At 41.4% G+C, this 25148-nt stretch overlaps 1 protein-coding gene across 1 annotated transcript in view; it reads right to left on the bottom strand.

Moving 5' to 3' along the window:
* The window catches only part of LOC104081383 (unconventional myosin-X-like), a gene marked incomplete at its 5' end in the record, with an annotated part of 32221 nt that extends 17538 nt beyond the window's left edge, over nucleotides 1–14683 (bottom strand). Inside the window, 10 exon segments of the mRNA XM_009584116.1 lie at nucleotides 2738–2833; nucleotides 5130–5373; nucleotides 6637–6760; nucleotides 8042–8338; nucleotides 8341–8922; nucleotides 9354–9393; nucleotides 9686–9895; nucleotides 10906–11012; nucleotides 14286–14400; nucleotides 14559–14683. Coding sequence (XP_009582411.1) covers nucleotides 2738–2833; nucleotides 5130–5373; nucleotides 6637–6760; nucleotides 8042–8338; nucleotides 8341–8922; nucleotides 9354–9393; nucleotides 9686–9895; nucleotides 10906–11012; nucleotides 14286–14400; nucleotides 14559–14683 — 1940 coding nt within the window.
* Between the last annotated feature and the right edge of the window lie 10465 nt (nucleotides 14684–25148).

Below are 25148 nucleotides of genomic sequence, written 5' to 3'. Positions count from 1 at the left end.
AGGAAAACGAGCAGAGAGGTTTCCAGTACTTTGGCCCCTAGTGCTGAGCAGTGATTGCAGAAGGATTGAATTCCAACCACACCTTCTGCTTCTGGGAAACCTCTACCCTCCTGGCACTTGTATATGATAAAGCTCAACTGCTCTAAGCAATCCCACTGAAATCTGAGGGCAGAGCTTGGCCTGTTCGGCAGGTTCCTGAATACCATTCTTTGAGACATGAATTTGCCATTCTAATGAAAACCACCTGGGGCCAAGTTTTCAAAGGGCTCAAAAGCCCAGCCTTTAAAACAGACTCCTCGCTTTTCTGCAGAGGCTTCTCCACCACCACCAGGTTGAGGAAAGAAATGCAAAACTATTCGCTTTAAATATAAAGCTACCTTTTCTGCAAGTGCTTATAGTCACAGAATTTATGCCCATGACACTGAAGTGCTGCCTCCTTAACTCCAGCATTCAGAAGTCAACTGTTCCCCATGATGTTCCAGATATCTGGAAACCGAACTGCCAAAATAGCTTGAGAAAACCTGTGTAATCTGTCAAACAGTACCATCGCTGCCGTATCCTAAATCTTTTCTAACAGCTTATGCTTTCATTAGAAACAATGCAAGATAGGAAGAAAAATGAAGATTTAGAGTGCCTGACAATAAAGAAGATGAGAACATATTTAGTTCTGATTCTTTCGTTAAGACTCAGATACCCACAGAGAGGTTGTGCTTAACACTTACTTTGCTGGATGTAAGACAAGGTCACTGAAAACCCCTCAAAACGAGGGAAACGTCATCTACAGAGGAGGAACCATCAGCTGAAGAAAACTAAACCTCATCTACCAAAAGATTCCCACATTAAATTCAGCTTCCCTTTCTGGGCTCAGGAATTGCAAATGTATTTAAATGTCAATCTTCTATTTAAAAACAAAAAAAGATTTCATAGCACTGTATGCACAGTTAGTAATAATTTATTATTGGATTTTAAAGAACAATTCAGAGTTTTCAGAATTTCATGTAATCTTTGTGTAAACAATCAAAAAGAAATTAATCATGGCACTTTGCAAAAGACAAAGGCAGATTTTACTCTCCTTTTGCTTTCTTCCCTCTCAGGGCCTCCTTTGGTTTTCAGCTGAGTCCTAGAACCCAGGAATAGAGAAAAAGACAGACTAGGGGTTTGAAGGGAATAAACCCTCAGCAATGGCTGCCACTGAAGCATTCCTTCTTTCCTCAAATACACTTCCATGATCAAAATAGTAATTCCTCTTTTGGGAGCGCTGTCGGGTTTCTCTTGCTTCTTCCCGTCATTTGAACAAAAAGAAACCTCAGATCATGATCTAGCCCACGTACAAAATACTTTTTTCAATAGCAGATCCAGAACCCACGCCGTCCAATAATTTTGTACTTCACTTTTAACAATGCCAAACATTAACGAGGCTTTGACAAGCCCATCTGCAAAACCTTACACATCTCCCTCATTAAAGTTTTCTGGGATGACTGAGAAAAAAGAAACATGAAATTCACTGGTAGGAGGTATTTAATCTGGATGGTGTGTTATGTGTACTATACACAACAATAGCGTATAGTGTCTCCTCCTCCACACTTAACAAAAAAAGAGAGAGATGCATGACAACAGACAAGTCTTTATGCTGGTAATTTCTTATTGGTCCCTAGGGCATGTACACAGGTCTAATAGAAGAGACTGTAGCTAAGCCTTCATTTTAAAATATACTCACATCACACAAGGATCTTAACAATGAGTACTGGAAAGCTCATACTTATTTCAAGGGTAATTTTAAGGATGCCTAAAAAATGAAGAATGATTCTGCATTGTAAGCATTGCTAAATTTATACTCAGAGTCCTGTGATACAGGAAGGTATTACACCTATAAAAAGAACAGAATACGAAGCAACTTTCAAGGCTTCAGAGCAAAACGAGCTCAAGTGATGTTGACATAGGCATCCTGTATTCTGGCTTTGGGGCAGCAAAGCAGCGGGTAATAAGGTTTGATTACTAAGTTCACTTTATTTAAATACTTGATTTTTATGGGCAAGCATATTATTATCTCACAAGAACTGGTGTGTGTGTGTTTCCATTTTTTTTTTAAAAAGATGCGCTACAAGTGATCTGACAAGTCAAGCTTGCTCCTCACCTACCAGCCTTCCCCTACAGTTTGATATGGATCCTTTAGCCAGAACAAAAACGAGACCCTTTTCAAATTAGCAGAAAGGGAAACGCTCTGTTGCACGCTCTTCTTATTCACGAACACACTTTCACCCTAAAATCCAGTGACCACATGAGAACTTTTATCTGAAAAAATTTTAGGCTCTGCTTAGGCAAACAGATCCCAATCTTAAAGAACAGTACCCTATTTCAGGCAGATTACAGGGTCTTAAATATTGATTTAATCTATGCAGCTAAACACAGCAGGGTAATGCACAAGACAAGCATCAATGGCTGATGACTGCCTCCCTACAGACATACTGTTTCAGAAAGTTGCTAGTGATAAATGGGTAACAGCCAAGTTCTAGGCAAATTTTCATTGGCAGTCTGACTCTTCCCAGTAATGTTCTGCTACAAGATTTTCTTCTCAGCAGGCCTTTCAAAAAAATGTTAAATGCAACGTGTTTAACACAGCCTGAATATTTTGTGACAGCGGGCAAATAAATTAATGACAAGCACAAGTCAGAATGGCAAAGAGGTTAAAAAGGGAAAAAAAAGAAAAGAAAAGAAAACAGCCTGATGATTTTCATACCTTGCATCCTCAGGAGACTCAGCAATTAAGTGGTAGGTCCTATCACCCATTATTAGATCAATACCGTTTTCTTTGCCTGTATTATCAACAATCTCTCTGAAAAGAGGAAAACACCAAGATAGAGCATTAGAGATTGTCAACATCTTGAAAATTCTGTTCTGCTGAGAGGCTCACAAACTACTGATACTTAAAGTAACAGCAGTTAGCCTTAATCGGATTCATTTGCAAGACTCACAGTGAGATTCATCAGACAGTATTAATTCACCAAACGATAGTTGTTGTGTTTTCTGCCTATACAGCACAAATATTCAAACTACTACGAATATATACCAAGTTGAGCATTCTGTTATTTTTTTAACAAGAACTAAAGAAAAAGCATTATCAAACCTCAAGAGAGGCAAGGATAACTGATTTGAGAAATGGATGTATTTCTGAACTGATTGCATACGCAAGTAATTTTTGGAGTGGTAAAAAGAAAGCTCTTGAAGATTAAAAACAAAAAGCAAACAAAACCTGGATTAGTGGTTCTGTGTGGTTGTGAGTCAGCATAAAGACAATTCCAAACATGACTTCCAGAAAAAGCTGAGCACTCATCTGCTGAAAAGTTACATCTTTCTAATTTGTAGTTTGGACATTTAAGTATCGATACATCAAACAATCATGAACCATAAAGCACAAGATTTTTAAGAAGTAATTTAAGTATTACATCAGGTTTTCCTGAAGCTTAAGAAATCAACTTGATTTCCTTTTTGCTGTTTTACTGTATTTGTCTGAAGCTTATTATTTCCTTAACTAGCTATACTTCCTTATCAGCTATACTCACAAATCTCTATCCTATAAACAATACATGCGAGCTCTGCTTATCAGACTCATGAGGACAATTTATCTGCTAATAACACAAAAAGCTGGAATTCTGTACTGTTTTCTGTAATTTGGCTTCCTTCCCTCCCAAGAACAGTGTCCAACAGAATACCACCCTGTTCTGTCTTTTAAGTGAATCAGCCTAAGATTTATTTAATTCAAATGGGGTCCCTAATACGGAATGGTGAAATTTTTAAGTCGCATGATATGTTAGGAGTGCACTCAGTGAATATTAAAGTTACCTAGAAAAGCTATTGCTTATTTCTCAGGACATACAGCTCTTTAAATACAAGTACCGTTTCTTTCAGCTATTTTATACACAAATAGTCATTGACTGAACCTACAGTTCAAGTTAGGTTCAACAACCTTTACCTGACAATTTTAAAGGTACGTTCAGCAAAGAACTTCTATAAGGCACAGTCAATGAAACAATGTAGTGACAACAAAAAAAAGAAGGTTTAAACATGTTAGAAAAATATGCTAAATAAATGCTATGGTACATGAGAGTCAAATTCACTTTCAACAAAAAAAATTGTGGTGGGAATATCAGTCTCTATTCAGAGATTTACTTGACAGCCAGCAGCCCATTGGCTTTACAAGAGCAAGTCAGGAAGCTCACTGAAACTATTTACTTTGTCCTGCTTGAAATCAGGCTCAAGCCAGGACTTCCAAAGAAACGATTAATCTAAGCTTTCAATTTAGTTTAAGTACTCTGTTGAATTAACAAAATAAAATGGATAGTTGCAGATTACAAGGAGCAGAGCGGAATCAAGTGTTACAGCCATTTCTATTTTTCTCTACCTTGGAAAAAGCTTAGGTATACTTTTATACAGAAATGAGACTACCAATGTTAGCACACTCTAATTTTTAAATTAGATAATCCATAAGTTCATAAAGCATACTGACTGTTTTTGAAGAAAAAATACCATCCCTTAGAAAACTTTTTCGATGCATGCTTCAGGAAGCATAGAATTTTAAGGTGTAAGGAACTTTAGTTAGCAAGACGTAAGTTATTAAGTTAGGTTTAGTAATTCTATTCTTTTTAAATGAATATACACATTTTAAAGACTTTTCTACCACTACCACAATTATTTCAAAATGAAAAAAATCGTAAATGCATACAGAAGATACAGCTTTGACCCATGCTAACTTATATATATTCAGGGCCTTAATTAATTCCACCCTCTCCATTCTAGGTTTGCCTGCAGCTATGGACTTGGCAACATGCCCCGAATTGCCTTGGGAATCATTATAGGCTAAGTAGAGCCTCTAGTCTGGGAGAAAGCATAGATGGGTTCATTATAGCAGCAGTCTTCTGAAGTATTTGGCACTGGCTTAGCTCTGGAGCACTCCGTAGACTTAAGAGAGAGCCAAGTAAGGACAACGCTTGCTTTCAATAACTTCCATCACACACACTCTCATGCTTGCATTCACATAATTTGAAGGCAGGGCACTCAACATCTTCCCAGATTAAGCCCCAAGAAGTATTTAGGAGGAACTATGGCTTGCATATAAACACACATAAACCTACTTGGCTGTTCGGACATCAATGGCACCCTTTAGCTTTTCTTCACTGTCATTTTCAAAGTACATCAGCCTGGACTGTCTGAGAACAAACCATCGTTTCTTCCAGTTCCTTCTGGAAAGTGTAGATGATCCACCCCCCTTTTTGTGAAGCCAACCCTGCTTAAGTGCTTCCTGCTTGGAACGAAACCACAGGAAGGTCTCATCTTTCAGGACACACCAGCGTCGCTTCCATGTGTTTATTAAGCCACCTGGCAAGAGAGACAGATGTGGGTTTATACGTAGTTAAGACAAACAATTATATTATAAAACAGAAGCTGTGATCAAACCAACGCTGGAAGATGCTGACCAACAATGCTGTACTTAAACAGAGTCTGCTGTAAGCCATGAAACCAAAGATCTCATTTTTGCATATCCTTAAGGCCATCAATATTGTTGGCAATCTAAAGACCCTTAAATTATAAATTATAATAAATCTCTATATAACAAAAACATATATAATAAATAATAAATTATTTAAAAGTCTTATTGCGTATGAGAATCAGATCTTTAACACTGTTTTCAATGTATCTCAATGATAATCTAAGAAAAGTTTAGCTCTTTCCTCTCTCCAGGTTATTAGGAAGTAACTCAAAACCACAAAACCTGGAAAAGCTATACTTAGAGTAGGAAATATACCAGTTTGAGCTCAGTCATACCAAAGTGTGGCTATACTGTCTAAACTTCTTGTGAGTTTTGTTACGGTAAACAATACACCTTGCACTGTAGTTACATGACAGTCATAAAAGCCTTAACCAAACCAATATACTCCTGTCATTCCACAAAAACTTATTGCTAACTATGTCAGAAAGTAAAAGCCATGCTAGTGATGACTGCATTATTTTTCACACAAACATAGCTGTGCGCACATTCACTGTTCCTATTCCAGGAAAATAAGTTATGCTACTGTGATGGGTATCATACAAGGATTCATCTAGATTATAATTTAATGTCAATCATCAGAAGATGAAACCAAGAATCTTAACCAGAGAACTCCTGTGTATATTCTTTCAGAGTCTCTCATGCCCCTTTGCTACACATGTCCTTCTTTGTGCCTTTTGGATCCAAAATGAAAGTCGACTGAGGTCAGTAAAACTGGTTTGCAATGTAGAATGCTGTCTGTGATACGAGGTTTTGGGAGCAGGAATCAGCTTTCCTCAAAATTTGGTACAATTTGACTTTGTGAGTTATTCTGCTACATTAATACTGGATATTCCATTGTTTACGAGCCAGCAAAGATGTAAAATGAAACAGAGGCAGCCCAAAATGTTAATGTTCATTTGCAGAGGGGAAAAACACTGCTAGATGTAAGCCACTGCAAGTAACTTAATTTGAGAGCAGCTCAAATTAAGTTACTTTTCCATCACCCTTTGAAAAATAAGAAAATAACTTAACTCTACAGGAATTGGAGTGCAAGGTATAACAAACATTTCTGGTTATTTTGTGTATTTAGCGAATTCTGATTCACCCAGTACCTTTCATGTACAGAAAGCTGTGAAAGTAGGGCAGGCTGACACAGCTATATACTGAATCCCTCCGGTAGGAAAGTTCATCATCTGTATCAAACCTGGAGTCAAAATCTTCTTCACTGTCTTCAAACTACACAAGAAAGGAAATAAAGGTGAAGTGATCTCTCAGGAAAGAGTTCAGATAAAATTGGTTTAGAAGTCTCAGCTAAAACATTTTATGATGTATTGGAAGAACATGATTCCTCGCTGGTTTCCGTCCAGCTAACAAAGGAAGGAGTACATCGTAGTAAGTTGCAGCTTGAACTGTTTGATTACACACTAGCCCTAATGTCACGTAACAGATCTATGAAACAGCTTTGTAGCTGCTCAGGAAAGTTATCGCTTTGCAAGAGCATGGCCAAGGTACGCTACCTTGTGCTACCTCCCTCCACCATTGAAGTGCTGTGGGTAACTGTTTAGAGAAGTCTTGGAAAAGAAACACACTCCACAAGCTGTGGTATTAACTTTCCTCCACCCTCATGCCAAATAACCAGAATCTCTGTTCTGTTTCTGACACACACCCAGAATCGTGCAATAGGAAGGAGTCCTCAACAGAGACAGCTAAAAGCATTCTCCCTTTAGGCAAGAACTGTCAACTTATCCCAACAACTGTGGTGGCTCTTTGACTGGTTTCCATTACCTCAACTGTAATAGATAGCGTTAACATTTTCCTTCCAAAGAAGTCAGTGTTGCTGAAATACTTTTTCACTTTCCCAGCCACACAGTCTCACAGAAGTATTCTGTAAGTGGTCAAGGAAATAATTTTCTTCCAAAAATATTTGTCAGAGTGAAGCCCACAGTATACTCAGCAAACAGCACTGAAAAAGAGCTCTTCAGTATGAGTGTCTGTCTCGCTAATTCTAATATTTGCCATCATGTGAAATTTACTCTCCAAGTCATCTCAAAATACACCTGGCATTTCAGGGACTTCTGCAAGCAGCTTACTCCATACTGTTGCAACTTGCATGCATAACTGAATCTGTTTTTTCTGAAATCAATTCCCCACCATGCTATCTAGTGCCCCCCCTTGAAACATACACACAGAGAAGAATTTTGCTTATGAATTGCATCCAAGGCCATGCACTGAGCTCCTCACCAAATAACGTGCAGTTTTGCATTAAAACAGACAAAACCATATTCTTGCATAAGCCTAGGACTGCAAGCAGCATCTGAGCTGCCTCTAACTCTAATGCACTCACCCCAGTGGCATCTAGATGGCAACAGACAACTATGTCCATCTGCAGTCTAAGCAACTCAAACTACACAACACAGACATTTGTAAGAACAAATGACTCTACAGAGGCTGCAGTGTGGAAAAAAAAAATCAGAAAGCACATATCAATTATTAGGTGATAAAAACAATGATACTTACAGAAGACTGAGCTCCTTCAGAGCTAAATCGGTACGCTCCAGAGCTATTGTATGTTCCCACTGAGCACCGGTAGTCCGGTGACCACTGGCTACTGTGCGAATTAGAGAAGGTCACACTGCTACCAGAAGTAATAGCACCATCTTCATAATCGTCTTGGTCGTAATCATAGTCTCCATCGGGAGAAATAAGTTCCACAGAATTTGGGGGTCTACACGATACATTTTCTGGCATGCAGTATGTGGATTCACCACTTGAAGAGTTGTGGAGACTGACTGTATCATGGGTAGGAGGTATAGAATTGTTGGCACCACAGTATCATTCATATAGGGATCCTCTTCTGAGGAATCATCGCTTGTTCTGATGCCACTGGTCCTTTGATCAGAATGGCCATGCTCACTTGGGTTGGGCGAATCCTTAAATGCATCATCATCAGCTTCAAAGCCCTCATCTACCTCCTCCTCAGGATATGGCTGGCTGAAGTTAAAATTGGGCTTTTCACTGCAGGCGTTTCCAGTCTGTTCAGTCAGCTCAGCAGGATACCCGTTGCCCACAGAGAGAGACCTCTCAATGTTTCGGACACATTCATCAATCTCATCAAAGTTCAGAGATTCCAGGAACTCCTGGGCTGCTCGACATGCTTCATCCTCGAGCCGCCGGAGTTCCTCGTCTCGAAGCTGCTGCAGCCTCTGTAATGAAGCCTCTGTCAAGGACAGCTCCTGCTGCTTCTTCACGCGCTGCAGGTCTTCAATTTCTTTTTCCAGACGCAAGATTTCTTCCACCTGCCTGCTTTCTTTCTGCTTCTCCACCTCGTGTTTCAGCTCTGCCTCCTTCTGGGCTTTCTGAATGGCGGCCAGTTCCTGCTTCTTTCTTTCTTCTTCAGCCTGCATTCAAAATAAAATAAAGAAAATTAAACTAAACTAAACTAAAGCCCCCCAGTGCTAGATTCCTTTTTAAAATTTATTTATTTCTAAAGCACTATGCTCCCACCATGCTGTTCATTTAAAAAGACCCTTATCCCTACATCAGAAAGAAAAAGGAAAGAAAAAGAAAAAAGAAAACACGATTACATTTGCTCATAGATACTGGAAAGCTCATGTATGTACAGAAAGTTCAATCTTTGCCAGAAATTAAATGAAGCATGAGGTGAAAGAAATTTCCACGCAAACAATTGTATCAAGTTTCTTTTGGCTTTATCTGCCAACTCCTGTAATAAGTTTAGTTTAAATGCCACAGATGCCTTTTATTTTTTTAATGGCTGGGTTGAGATACTCAAATAAACAGGATGGCTGAAAGCATTAAGAATACCATTTACCTGCTGGGCAAGACGCTCTGCTTCTTGCCTTTGCCTTTCCCTAAAAGTGAAGGAAGAAAAGAAGTTAGTAAATCAAGCTCAACATAAGCTCATCACATACCTTTGCTAGGGCAATGGCTCAACTTACAGAGATCATCTGCCACATGGAAAAGACAGCCAAAATAAGGTCACCAAGGATATGTTTGAGAGTATGAAACTACCATGATAGCTACATGCATTTTTTAGCAAAAGAAGCAAAGGTTTCCAAAATCACTTGATCAAGAAACAAAGGCTATTCAGAGCAAAAACTAATATGACACAGACAGGAGAGTGATGTAAACAGCATACTGCACCTTTCTTCCTCCTCTTTTCTTCTTTCCTCCTCTTGTCTCCGCTTCTCCTCTAGTCGCTCCCTGTAAACACGTCGAGCAAGCTGGCCTCGCCACTGCTTCTGAAGGATTATGGCTGCTTTCTTCAGGCACAGGAACTTTTTCCTACCGCAGAATGCTCTGTAGTTCTTCTGTATCACAACCACATAGTAGAGAACTTTTCTATACCGCTTTCTGGGAGGAAAAAAAAAAGAAGCAAATTTCTAAGGAAACAAGGAACTAACAAGCAGTCATGAGAGGTCTTGCCATGGTGACCTGCAATAATGAGCCCATGGTAGTAAAACAATTTACTATTTCTAGCTCAGTGATTGTTTCCCCATCCTCTTTCACATTCTCCTCCCTAGGAGAGGAAAGAGATTCTCTCATTTCTGTGACAGTGCTGTCTGTGTCTTCATTAAGGAAATGCATTACTTGTCTTACATGTTCTTATGCCCCTGACAAGGAGATGCTAAAAGGACAGCCCTGCGTGTGTGCACACATGTGGAGAAAGAATATACATAAATAGTCATCCCACATCTCTGAAAAGAAAGATCATGAACAGCAGGATAGCTCTGTCATTAAGAAAGGAATATAGTTTTTAAGTAACATACTGGTCAGAATGTAAGGACAGGACTAATATACACATGAAGAGAAAGTACCTCATCATGCAAACAAGTTTCCTTAAACTGTCCTCAACTCATTTGTAGAAAAAGCAGAGAAATAATGGGATGAGCAACTCCACCTAATACATAATGCATGAAGCCAGGTAAACAAGTGAAACATTAATCAGTTACCTAATGTCATGGTTCTTTAAAAACCAAACTGATTAGTTTTATTTGCCTTCTCTTTTCTTACCATGACAAAGAAAGATAAAGCTGAATCTCAGCTGGTAACTCGGGGCAGTCCCACTAGGTGCCATCCAGCTAGGGTTCCTACCATGGATCTAATACCATGATACAGTGATATGGATACTGGCTGATCTCCAAACTTCCATACTGTCCTGTTCATTATATTAAAACAATTCAAACTCGATTTTGTTTTATTCATGGGTCTGGCAAAGATACCAGCTGGTATCTTCAAAAGCCACTTACAGGATTTGGATGCCTGGTCCCTAAGAAAAGAATTGTGCCAGAAAGATTAACTCCATGACACCCCAATCATTTATTCCAAAGCTTAATTATTAACATTCTCATCTAGTCACTTACCGGGCTGCATAACCTAAGATGTGCGCTCGGATAATCATTGCTGCCTTGGTGACTTCCACCTCTCGCTGTTTCTCCAACTTGTGTTCCAAGGACTCCCGGAGAAACACCTACACAAGAAAACTTCTGACTTAACAACTTGTGGAGAGCATCATATATAAAGGACAGCCAGGGCGCTGCTGATGTCAGGCTGAGCAGCAAGCCTCAGCTTTGAATTCAGAGACGAGCATACCGTTTCCTCAACAGAAAAGAAAAAACCAAAATGTATTCCTCTTAAAAGAAAATACCTGCAGACGATCCTCTAACTTTGGTTTTCAGTGGGAAGAGCCTGATTACAGTAAAGAAAATTTCAATTAGGAGCAGGGTTTTTCCAAAAGCAACATAATTACTGGATTCATTACAGCCTTTCCCACAAAAGAGTAACACAGGCCAAAGAAGTTGTAGGACTTAGCATGAACTTCCTGATTTGAGGGGCAGAAATACCACCCCGATAATTTAGCTGTTTTCAGAAACATCAAGTGCCGCAAGCCCTTACAAGCCTCATTGCTTCAAATGACATTGCTATAAGCCTGCAGAAGTAAGCAGAAATGAGAGTGGTTTCATATTCGGGTTGGCTCGACTGTGTTTTCCTGTCGTTACACGGGGAGACGGCTGCTGGGGCCAGACAGCCCACCACAGCCGTCCGCCCTCCTGCAGACAGACCGCTCCCCAGGCTGTCATCCGAGCACTAACCTGGATCATTCGCCCGGGCTGCCTAGTGCCTTAGCACACGGCATTGACATATACTGAGCTAACCCAGCTTATTTTGCCTTAAATGAACGAAACTGCTTCTCCAGCCTAGCAGAGGCATGGGGGATGCAGCTTCCCTCTTCCACCTGCCTTGACGTCTGCTCTTTACTGCACACTCACAAAGCGGTGAGCTCTCTGCTGCCAGCGCTTCTTCCAGGTCTTCTCAACTTTTCCTTTTTGAAGGCTAAGTCTGCTGGTATCAGCCATAGGTGGCAACAGCCTGCCATGCTGCTGGCTAAGACATGAGCAGCTGGAAATAGCCAGTTCAGTGACACTCTCATTATCTGGGATGAGAGCCAGGCTGCACACCACAACATGGCGATGAGGAAAGTGCATTGGATAGTGTGGGCTCTGCTAAGGGAAGAGGGCTGCAAAGACATCTAAAAGCAGAATGCTTCCTTGAAGTGTTTCGGGTTTTTTCTTGCTGTGAAGAAAAAAAAAAAGAAAAAAAAAGAAAAATACAGACTTTTGGGAGAGCTCAAGTAGAAAAAAGGTAGTTTTTTTCCTCTGTGTTTAGGGGAAAAACAGCCCATCATCAAAGCCAAAGCAGCAGCACTCCTGAGGAGAGGCACAGTTGTGAGTTTTGAATGTAGCTAGAAAGGGACTACGTTTTACCACAAATTACCCAACAGTGAGGAACATAAAGTGTCCCACAGAAAGTCCCAAAGTTCCAGTATCCAAGTTGCACTGGGCAGCGCTTTCTACACAAAGCTTTTACTCATGGAAAAAGCCTTTTCTTTCACCCAGTGGGCAAATTTTTTAATTTGCTCTACACACGCTGCCTTTAAAAAGATACCGAAATTCTGCTTCAGAACAGCATTCAGCTACTTCCTGAACAAAAATGGATGTTAAACACATGTTAAGCCCAGAGTATTGCTTCTTCCTGAGCAGCTGCACTGCAGCTTGAGATGTAAAAGACAAGAAAAATTCACACTGAAGCTAAATCATTGCAGTGTTGTTATTACCCCTTTTAAATAACATGGGCAGGACAGTGCCCCATCCCGTGTTCAGTCTGAAACCAATGCCCTCTTGTTCTCTTCTACAGTAAGTTGTTTATGAACACTCTTTACAAATGTGCAGGCAGCTCCTCGGGGGGATGAGCCCAGGCCCCAGTAAGGGAAGTTACAACAGAGCTCTGGCTCCTGACAAGGTCCTGGTTAAAACAATTCCGGGTTCTCACAAATATATGTCCCTAAGATGCCAAAGCACTGTCCGGGGTCTGTGCATAAATACTGCTAATATGCTACAACTGAAAGTATAATGGGAAGCACAGCCTAGCTCTGTGGGTGAACGTTATCATTGCATTATTTGTAAGCCATCGTCTACAAAAATGGGATGAAAGATGACTTCAATTGCCATAGGAATATTTCAGATTCTCTCTCTCACAATAACTGTAAAACAATTAAATCAACTTTCCTAATAGCACCTCTGAGACTCCTTAAGCGTGCAGAGGAATGGAGGAAATCCTTCAAAATTATGTAGTTGCGTGGAGAAGAGGGTGAGGAGGAAGGGCGTTTCACACAAAAATCAATTTACAAAATACTTTTGCTACCTTATGGTAATGAGAAAGCTTTTTCACAATTGACAGGAAAACTGCAAGTGTAACACATAATTCAACAAACTTTATTCTGGACCTGTTTTTCATTCTCTCTCTCCTACAGACGCCCTGGGAGCGCCAACAGGAGTTACCCAGAGAAAAAAAAAAGAGAAAGCCATCTGCGGAGGCCTGGGGGATGATCCTTGGCAGTGATGGCCTGATGTTTGTAATCCACTCTCTAGTCCTTTGCACCAGATGTTTTTAATATTTAGGAAATCTCAGATCCTGCAATGAGGAATCTTCTCCTGAGTACACGATACCTTCACATTATTTGTTAAGTCCAAGAGCACAAATTTGCAAGAAGAAGGGAAGCTCTGCACACAGCTGTTGTCCAAATCAAACTTGTAAAACGAGCACGCAAAACCACCCAGATTGTTTTGTTTCTCAAATTAAAATTCCATTCTTTTAATTAAAATAATTTGAAATTTTTTTGGAAGGAAAAAAGTTGTGGGCAAAGTTCAGGTTGTTTGGTAGGACACCTATCGAGGTCTAATGTAGCTCTGAAAAAGACTCTCAGACTAGGATGGCAAACACACTTAGAGCTCAACTCTGCTACACGAACACTGGCTAAAATTCCTCCCCCTGATTTCAGCCACTGGGCAGGTATCACGCAGGTGGGTTTACTAGTATAAGTGGAGCTCCCTGCAGAACAAAAGCATAACCTCACATGCTTGACACTTCTAAAAATGGTACCAGCTACCACGTTTTAAGTTCTGATCCTCACCAGCGCCATCACTTGTGAGAAGTGGCAGAAAATTCAAGTGGACTCTTTCTCCATGAGTGAAATCACCAGTCAGTGTCTAAGTGCCTTAGACAGCAAATTCCTCAGTACAACCATTAATTGTTGCTATAAGGGTTTCAAGAGCACCAACAGGCATGCGCAGCTTCTTTTAAGGCCAAAAGTAATTACCATTACAACTACCTCTCTGCAGCTGTGTAGTCTAAATCCTGTCCCCTCAGCAGCAGTCCCACAATACGCACAGTCAGATTTTTTTACCTTATTTTTTCCAAGCTGCCATTCAGTGCTTGTGTTGTCATACAGACGAAGTAGGATGGCACATTTCTCATTTATATCGTCGGGCAGAGTTAAGTTTCTCATGAGGACTTTATACCTGGCAACCAAAAAGTATTTATTACTTCATTTAAGAGACAAGTTCTATTTTTGCCATATGCTTTTTTTGTTATTAGATTTTCATTTTATTCCTCAACATGGGAACGTTGATTTGGTACCCGTGACTCACATCTGAAGTGCACAAGTCAGTGTGTTTACCTTTTATAAAAGTCTTGAAAGGGCCTCCGGACCGGGAAGCCAGCCCTCCGAATCCTGACTGTTTCCAACATCCCAGAATAGCGCAGCTGGTTAAGCACCACCGTCTGATCAAACTGGTCTGGCATCTAAAACCAGCAGGTTCAAAACAAGGATTTTAATAGCAGTGGTTAGAGATGTCAGGGGAAATAAACAAAGGGCAAATTATATGAATTTGAAATGCACAAAGGCTAAAAACTAGCTACACAGTATTTTAAAGGACATCAGCAGCACAGAACATAAAAATATATCTACATGATGGAAATGAGAGGGTAATTACACAATGTAATTTCCTTAGACACAACATTTACAGCCATTTAATCCAATCGGCTATCTTTTTCCATTTCTTATATATTCACAGGCCATTGCTGTGCAGAAGAAACCACAGAAAGAAGCACAGGCAGCTAACAGGTCAACAGCTACAAGTGTGATTATTTTGTTTCTTTAGCAACGGAATTTACAGTCCCTGTAGATGATTCCAAATGTTGAAAATACACAAACACAGTAGTGTGACACAATTTCAGAAAAAACAAAACCAGAAGGTCAGAAAAGATTTAATTTTTAGTGTAGTAACACTTCATCTACTGTGGACAGGGACAGAAATTTGCCAACGGTATCTCAAATCTTAAATAAGCTGTATTTCAATGAATTTGTATTTGCTGCTATTCTGAATAGCAGGAATATTTTCATCTGTAAACAGGAAAAAAAAATCTGCTTATCTGAAATAAGTTTCCCTTAATTTGCATGCAGTTCTTTCAGCATCATTTTTTATTTAGAAAACAGATAACCCCAGCTACTCAGTCATGAAAACCTGCAAATACTGATCAGCATGTTCCTGCCTCTGGGAGCCTCGGGAATCATCTCGTCCCATCTCAGAGTCCCCCAAGTCACCTGTGCTTTCACCGCGCTTTGAGGTAAACCAGCCACAGCCACACAAAACTACTCAAGACAGTTGATAGAGAAGTTGTAGATGCCCCATCCCTGGAAACATTCAAGGTAGTACTAATCACTGCCTTGCAAAATGCCGGCAACCCTGATACTGAAATAACACCACATGTAAATACACCATTTAATTAATCAGCCCAAAAGTCCACTTCAACACACCAGTTGACCATCCTGCACAGTCATTTGAAGAGCTGGAGTACTGTGCTTAGTATTTTGCAAGAAGTAGTTTGGAAGGTGAGATCTCATAGATAAAGTCAATGGTTTATAGAAAATCTGAAGTTCTTCAGCTGACAGAAATGACAGCAAGATCAAGCCCTGAGCAACTGTAAATCAGAGGACTCTCTTGATGTTTGTAACTGGCTTTAATCATGCCTCTTGTTCAACTTAGCAAACAAATGACTCCCCAGAATTTTAACTTCTCCAAAGTAATTTCAGGAAAGCACAGAATCAAAAGTTAATTAAAAATATCTAGTCTAAACTTTTCCATCGGTGCCTTTATGCATAAAACAAAACAATGGGTGCCAGTGATAACTCAGATTCATTAAGTAGGTAGCTTCAAGGGTATTGATATATTAGCTTCTACCTCCCTCCTTTAAAAGGCAAAATGTCTAAACCAAAATGTTGCTATTCTTCCTTTCATTAATTTCTTTTCTGGAGCAGAGGTGGGAGACTTCTCTGTAGGTGCAGCAGCCCTTCTGCACCGAGCTGTCAAAGAGCCGCACGGGCAAACGCTTCCCTGGCACTCACCGTTCCTCCGACAGCAAAAGACCTTCCAACCCCTTCCTTTGGTACTGGGGCTAAAATCCATACGGAAAAAACACCACAGCCCGGCCCTTCCTCCACGGTCAATAGCATTGAACAAAAATGAAAACAATTTGCGTTTCAAAAAGTGGCTGGTCACCATGGTGAGCCCTGCCCTGCCTGCGGTCATTAGCGCTGTCTGCCAGTAGGACCTGATCCAGGCTGAGCAGGCAGATGGGGGCTACGGAGAAATTCAGCCACCACCAGCAGCTGCTTTTGCCTTCCCTCTGAGACGGGTGCTTTGCGTCCCAGGGAGACTCAGGAGCTACATCCACTCTGTGCCACTCCGGACGCTGTTACATTAATGGCTTTGTTACAAATGTGACTTAACATTTTATTTCCATACCTGCACGTATAAAAAACTAATGTTCCGGGGGGAAAAATGCCTTTGCGAGTGATGCAAACTCCCTCTTTTTTCTCAACGATGTGTTTCACTTGGATTTTGCCACCACTAGTAAAATACACCACAAGCAAAATCTTTGTATTTTACTGAACACACAGTACTGGTATTGCCAACAGTGTTTTCCATACATGCCCACCCTATGGCAGTCAAGTGTGTTAGGGAACTAGCGTTGCAAAGCTGCCCTTCGAATGTCCGTGCAGACATCTGCCTGCCTGTTTCTGTGCAGGTGGCTGATGATGCCGACAGGGAAGGGAGGGAATGAACACAGATGCACACACAAATCCAAGGAAAAACATATTCACTTTTTGCCTCGTGTAACCCAAGGCTGATGCGTGCCACAAGCGGACACAGGTCAATACATCTTTTTTCTTTAACACTACACCTGCTTTTAGTCCTTTTACCCCACCCATACTCATTGGCTCAAAAGGTGACGTTCCTCGCAAGACTTGCGAACAAAACTATTTTTGGTGCGCTGAGGTGGGGAGGCAGATGCATGGATGGGAGTGGGGATACACCAAGGCCAGGCAAAATCTGGACGGCTCTCTCACAAGGCAGCCTCTCAGTTTGCAAGGGAGGACCTCCTGCTTTGAGAGCCAGATGGCTGCTGCACCACCTAATCCTTTTATTGCCAGCCCCAGGCACTTAAAAAGTCAAAAGTCAGCCACAAGGCTGGCTTGAAAGCTCATGTTACTTTTCAAAAAAACTTTCTCTTTCCATCTCGGTTTTGAGTTGCAGAGGAAGAAGCAACATTTTCATGACCTTTTTCCAGCAACTACAGAAGTTAGAAACAGCCCTGCTCTGCCACCAGAAGCGGATTGTCACACAGTCACCTAACTTCAGAAGGCTGCATTTTAAAGAAAAGCATGAAACGCTGCAAGAGATGTTAACACGGTATCACAGCAGGGCAACACAAAGACCATCGCAACTTTAATTACATAAGCATACTCCTTCACTTTACATTACTCGTTATTTTTAATTACTCACAGACACATGAGGCTATTAAATTGGAGGGTCAAATCCTGCCCTGGCATATCACTGGAATTACATCTTCAACAAGTCTGGCTGCTTTGAGTAAACCGGGGGTGGTGGTAAGAGATGTGCTGGACTCCTATTTTACACTTTGAATACAGAGTACCAGAAGATACTCGCCATCACCTGGGGGTTTTTGACTGAGCCATCACAGCAATTCTCCAGTCCTCACCAATGAGGAGAGTTGAAGCCAGTCAGAGAGGCAGCCAAAATCCTAAACGCTAAAATGCACCCATGGTTTTCCCGTGTCCAACAAAAACAACCAGAAGAAATAACAAACGCAGTGCACAACACCACAGCATCCAGCCTCCACCTTATGACTTGGCGATACTCTGCCCCTCAGGTAGTTTTACTCTGGATGAAGAGGATTTCAGCCTCAATCGTATAAACACTTGCAGACAGGGCTAACCGTAAGCATAACTTCCAGTCAGCAGGACTCCTCATACTTAAAAAATCAATTGCACGTGCATTTATTGAATCAGAGTGCAAGTACTGTATGCACCCCACTATTAAACTGCAGACACTTCTAAGACAGAGAATGATGACCATCTCCATTTGAACGATGCTCAGTGCAGCACTAAGGAGTTAAACTTGCAATAGTATAAAATCTCCATGCAAAGGGTTACCTATGCAGCTGATGCTCAGTCTTGTATCTTTACTGGTGCGCCTTCAGACTTCGTGTGGTAAGCAAGCTAACTTTCAGATGTATACCAAAGTAATACAGGGCAGGACTTATCTCTGGGGTCTGCCAGATTTTTACCAGTGTTGCTGTAAAAACCGGACTTGTTTCACAAATGAACACTTGGGAAGAAATAGTATTCTGTAGGAAAATTTCAGATAGACAACAGAACCATAACTGATTTTAAAACAATATGTCTTCCGAAGTAAAAATTCGAATTGCTAAGACTCCTGCAAAGTAAGATCAAATTTATAAAAGAGAAGGCAACAGAAAAGGAAGCCAACTGATAGCTTCCAAAATTGTCTGAGAGAAGCAATCAACTTCAAATCAACTCAATTTTCAATAGGTATTTTATCAAGGAATGGCAGCACTAAACCACTCTGACACGCAAAGTCACCAGACAACGGCTAGACTTACGTGGGTCACAGCCACGTTAGGGCACTGAGCAACTTCAATGTGACATTAACAGCTACAAGTCAGGTCTGTTCTACTTGATAAAGGTGGTTTTTGTGGTGCACTCTTTCATAGCACAACTTGTAATTTATCATTTCCCGAATCCAAAAGTCTCCACTGAATTTGCGCCAGACGGCACCAAAGCCACGGCTGGAGTCTCTGGCTCCTTAAGCTGCTAAATGCTTGCTCTGATCTGTTGCGAGCCTCCTAAAGGGCAAAGCTTCTGCCTGAAATCACAATTAGAAGCAGCCATTAGGACAGACATCTAACACCTACGCATAATTTTCGTGATAAAATAGTTCCTTAGATTACAGTCTGACTGCGGCTCGAAAAAACACCATCCCTTTCCCCTGGACAGCACCCTTAGTGGAGACCCCAAGCATCCAAATAACACACACAGAGAACACAATATTTCTTTGTTCTGCGCATCATTTGCTCCGTTCAAACACAGAGGATACCTGACTTCCCCCCGCGGAAATCCTTCTTCCTCCCTGAACTACTGGCTGCCTCAGAAGAGTACAGGCACAATAATGACAGATTACAGCAGCCTCACGCATTTTATGTAGGCAGGAGGAACTTCACAGTGAGATTGGGAGCGGGGGGCAGGGGAGAGAAAGAAAAAAAAAACCCCAGTCCCTTGTTTCTAGATTTCTCGGTGAGAACTTCAGTAGGACTATGTCAGCTTTGCTACTGTGTCTTAAAAGTGTTGATTTTCCTGGCTTAGGAAAGTGTTTTGTGAAAGACAGGTACAGAGAAAGAAAAGATGAAAAACAGGTAAGAGGATGTGAAAAAGTAATTTTTTATTTAAAAACCAGTAACTTTTCTCGATGTCTTAATATTTTACATCTGCTCTTTTACTCCTAAAATGAAGTCTTGGCAATTTTACTCTGGAGAAAAGCAGCAGAAATCAAAAAGAGGTGAGTCTTCTCCTGCTTTAGAGTGGATTTTGAACTTGTTTTCACATCCTAACATGTACAGATATTTCTTCAGAAATAGGAGGACTTATTAAGCCAGATCTTTCTGAAACAGTCCCCCTCCCCGATCTCAGTTACCAGCTCCACAAGTCAAAACCAATGCTGGGCTTTCCTCCCAGACAAATTTGAAAAGTGTGAATAAATTAACTTCTAATACGTAATCTAGCTGAACTGATATGAAAATTTCTGCATGCCCATTGTTTGCCTTTTTTAAATCACATTACTCTCAGCGATTCTTATCCATACGTACTGCTCGGCAGCCTTTACTCGTGTGGAGGATTCAAGCCAGTAACCTGAAAGAAGTGAAAGGGAAACGCCCGCACGTGCAATAGGAAAATGCACTGTAAAGCCAGGACGGGCCGGGCGAGGGCAACCGCCCTGTCAAATCCAGATACTTCAACTGCGGTGCCATGTTGGTCACCCTCCTACTTCCAACAAACCATTTCACCCCCTGCTCTTCTAGCCATCATTTTTTCAGTCGCTTGCACGGGAAGCATCGGCTTGATGGCATCGGCTTATTCAACAGTTTCAACCTCAGAATTGCTGTGCTTCCAGCACAGGGAGCATGAAAACCTGTGCGTGTCCTGTTCAAGGACCTGGAGCTTCAGGACCCGCTGACTAAGAGCATGCGTATTTCAAGGAAAGAAACCCTCTACGGTCTTCTCCAGCATGCAGCTAGCTGTAACTGGAACAGGTTCAGGTTAAAACATAGACAAGTTTGGTGCCTGCTTTGTTTTTGAAGACACTCCCTTACTGTCCCAGAGTATTTGTGTCCACACAGACAAACACCATAAGAGTATAAGAGAAGAAAAACAAAGAACATGCCACAGCTAAAAAGTTTATTTGGTATTTCCACTGTATGGCACTGGCAAGTGAAGGAGTATCAGGATAAACCTGACATAACAGTAAGTGTTTTGCATGTCCGAAGTTCTCCTGGCCTTTATCCACACACCCACCCCAAAACCCCATAAAAAGCCTTTAAAAATTACTAACACTGCTGGTGGTAACTTGCTAGAAAAAGAGCATGGGTATATTGCAACAACACCTGTGCCTCAAAAAATTCTGCTGCAAACTCCAGGCCGGATTTCACTGCAAACTCAGTAATGATATGCTGGCTCTTTTATACAATCTCTACAGGCCTGAACATGAAAGTACTGCATTTACCAACAGCAAGCGTTTACACGATTAGCTGATCTTCTCTTCAACTCCAACTACTGCATCTGACCTGCGTGACTCATCTTCCAGCCCTGAGTATTTCAGATAAGAGACAGACTTCAGAATTAGCCACTCTCATGCCACAGGTTAGAGTTGCCTGTGCTAAAAATAATACCGTATAGAAGGAACACTGTAATTTTAGAGTTTTTCCACTGTACCAAAACAGTCAAAGGAGGAGACTCAAAAAACAAATATGAAAATGCTTTTGTATTTATATTCAACCTGTCATACAGCTTACTTTACAAGCAAGGACATCTCAAGGGTATTTTTAAGACAACAACCTTGAAGCAGTACATTACCACACTGACCATTTGCACTAGTGTTTAAAGATTTCCACTAGGTAAGGACACTTAGGTCCATCTACAAAGCTGCTGTAGTCATACTTCAGCTCCTGCTTGTCTGTATATAATAAAGATAAGAGCTGGAACTAGCTTCATTGTTGGAGAAAAGATGCTCAAATGATTCTGACCGTCGTGCTGCAATTTCATGCTTTCATCAACAAGGATGATTTCATCAATAAACTCACAATCCTGCAGCTATTTAATCTACTTTTTATTAGTAATTGCCACTGTACTGCATTTCAGAATAATCTTTTTGTTTGGTTTGTATGGACTAAATGCTACCCCTGAGTAAACACAGAACAGCCTCTTTACAAACCTTCTTTTCTAAAGGTATACAGAATTTCTTCTAAAGAAAGACAGAATTTGTCTGCCTCTCTCATATAAGTCCAGAGGAACGCAACCTCCTCAAAATGACAGTGTAACTTCTTACACACTGGTTAAAACTTCATGGAATAGGAATGGATTGTTAAAGGCTTGAACACTGGACATATTTAAGTTTTCTAAGTGCATGTTTAGAGCTATCTATGTGACTGCCTAAGTTTTCAGCTGAAGTGAGCCCTTGTTGCTTGAATACATTATTCAGGGAGTCCATTGAAATGCAGAGTAAGTCTCACGGGCTGTTGGTCCCAGAACAGCAACTGCAGGACCAGCCATGTGAGACAGACAATTAAGAGCATTTGGGAAAAGAGGGATTTAAGGTTTGAAGCCGCTCTGGCAGGGTCTCAGCGCGCTGACAGAAGGTGTGACTCGCAGCATGGACCCCAGCTGGAACTTTTCATGGACCCTCCTCCTCCACCTGCGAGTAATCTGTTGCCATTTCATCTGAGGTCATCCTCGCTAAAGCCTCCAGTCCTGCAGACTAAACCCCAATCTGGCCTCATTCTCCCCACATTGTGACTGGTCAGCAGGCTTCTCCTGAAGAAAATCAATCAGGCTGCCTGCTAGCCACAGACATACCATGAAGAAACATGCTGTGAGGTACTAATTGCAAGGACAGCTGTCCTTCCTTACCGACCCCATGTCAAGACAGCCAACACCAACGTCACCGCTGTTCATTACAACCGTCAAAAAAACAACTGCATGCACCGCTCCATGTCTGTTGAGGCTGCATACAGACCAACTGCAGATGGTGAAACCCTGACCCTCCATGTCAGCGATGACATCAAATAACTTACATGGACTGAGACCCCACCCTTATTTTTCTTTTCTTTTGTGTTTTTTTTTTAATTTTTGCACTGTACTTTCACTCCTCCATGCCAGACTTTTCATCTACACCTTGCACGTTTTTTTGTTATTTGACAGTTTATTAGCAGGCTGGGCATGTAAGTCCATTTCTATACTTAAAAGCAGTAAACCATGTTTTAGGATGGTTCCTCTAACAGGATTTCTTCAGATAATGGTGTTTAGTATCAAGCATTTATTCCTGAAAGATAGGAAGTTTCATCAGGGGATAGAAAATTAGGATGAAAATACTTGAGAGAATCTGTTTAAGATGGATTTCATCTTGCATGGCCAAAGTCTGATATAGCTGTAAAACCTTTTCTTGTAACAATCCGTCTAAGAACCTAATCCTGTGTAATACCTAGTGTAGTGTTACTAAAAGTAATCTCACACTTGAACATGTGAAACCCTCCATGTAGCTAGTTCTCACTGAAATGCTGACACAGTATCACTTCAGCACTACATCCTGAAATAGTATTGTGGATAACTTTGATCCACATTATCACAACTCTCCTTGCCTCCCCTGGTGACACAAAACTGAGCAACCTTTTTTCAGACTGCAGCGCCATATGGGGAGAGAGAGGATACAGGGATATTGCCTCCTCTTCTCTATAGCAGGTAAGTAGAAAGAAGGAGGTGGAAGAACCTCATTTCCAACCACAAGAGCTGGCGATGCACGGGTGGAGGGAGCTAACGTCGCACTCCACAGAGGGGCAAGAGACATCACCTCCTGGAGCACAAGGAGAGCAGGAGAGGACTCTAAATCCAAATCGCACTTTATCCTCTGCTTCAGTCCTGGGCACCCACCTGCTGCTTCTCTAGATCTGGTCACACCCTATGCCTGAATGCCATTTACGTCTTGACACTCCTCTATTTTGGGGCATTACTTTAAAGAGAATGCGAAAAATTCTCTGATACTTCAGAAGTCCGTTTAGTGATTTGTGGGCTAACCTACGCTCCTCAGCTATGCGGCGGCTACTGAAATGCATCCAATTTTGGAGCACAATCCAGGAGACCGCTACACTGGAAACCATTTAGATAAGAGCCATGAGAATAAAGATCTGCATTAAAAAAAACCAGTAAGGGACTTCAATAAAAGCCTTTAGGAGCTCATCAATGAGAAAGCTGAGGGGCCTTTATAGTAATCTGTGAGTAGCTATACCAAGAGCATACATTCAACAACAATTTCTAATATACAGCAGATAAAGACATAAAAAGCATGAAAATCAAAGCAAGACATATCCAAACCAAGGCACACCTTTTTCTCACCAAGTGTATTCATTGGAAGAGCTTACCCATGGTGGTGGGACCATCTGGTGGGCCACCAGACACTTCAAAGAAAACACGGGATGTCCTCCTCCTTCCAGCAGGCGTTAATGGTTTCCTTAGTTTGCCACGCAACCGGTTAGACTAAAAGATCTAACTAGTCCCCTTTCAGCACTCCAGTTGTGGAAAAAATACTACTTTTATTTATTTGAAGAAGCTTAGTGCTGACTTCTGTAACCTTTGGTACTGGGACTCCCAAAGACCGACTCTGCACCAGAGAGAGGAACAAGACACACAGCTCCTGGCCTGCAGCGCACGCTGCAATCCAGAACCGCGCTTCCCACATGCAAGCTTTGCCTTGGCAGGAAGCAAGTTCATTACTTATGCAAGTATTTGGCGGTCCAGCGAGGGAAGTTTGGCTGAGATTTTACTGTGGCTGACAGTCTGCGAAGACACAGGCTGCAGCGCTATGGACTAGCTTAGATTAAGTCATTACAAAGCCTTCACACATTCACCGCGAAATAATAGAAGACTCCTCCACATTATCAGCTCCAATTGTTAAAAATGGGGAAAGCCCTGCAACAATCATGAATCACACCTCTGCAAACTATAAGGTTTAAAATAATAAAAAAGTTTCAGTGTCTTTAATTGATTTAAGTGTGGAGCGTACGCGTTTGTTGTATGGCCATGAGGGTCAGCAACTTCCTAGCTAAAAGTCAAAATCAGATTCAAGCAATGTTAAAAAGTTAGCACTTGATCGCACCCCTTTTTCAATAGTGAGGCCACAAGCCGTTTCTCCTTCTCCAGCGCGTTTCGCCCCTGCACGCGGTTCATTCCCTCAGTGGCCCATAAAAGACGCCTACAAGGCCGAAGTAACATGCAGACTTGCTGCTCGGTGCTTTCTCAAGCAAGGCAATGTTTCAGTACAATTCCTACACCGAAAAAAATATATGGTTTTATAAAATTATCTCCTAAGGAGCCCTTTCTCCTCTCCTTTCTGTACTGAGCCTTTTGTTTGAAAGCCATAATGGGAAATCAGCCAGGCTTAAATCACAGCCAATATCTGATATGTGTAAATGAGGAACGCCACAAAATATTCAGCCGAACAGCTTTGGGTTGCTAGGACACCGGAGGTCGGGCAGCACTGAAAGGGCAGATTATTCCCACCCCGGCGCAGGCACAGGGCTCCATTCACAGCAGGGCTGCTGCCTCGGGGCTGCTGCCTGC

The sequence above is a fragment of the Fulmarus glacialis genome, unplaced genomic scaffold (genome assembly GCF_000690835.1).
Source record: "Fulmarus glacialis isolate BGI_N327 unplaced genomic scaffold, ASM69083v1 scaffold10798, whole genome shotgun sequence".
NCBI classification, from domain to species: Eukaryota; Metazoa; Chordata; class Aves; order Procellariiformes; family Procellariidae; genus Fulmarus; species Fulmarus glacialis.
This window is presented reverse-complemented; position numbering and strand designations above follow the sequence as displayed.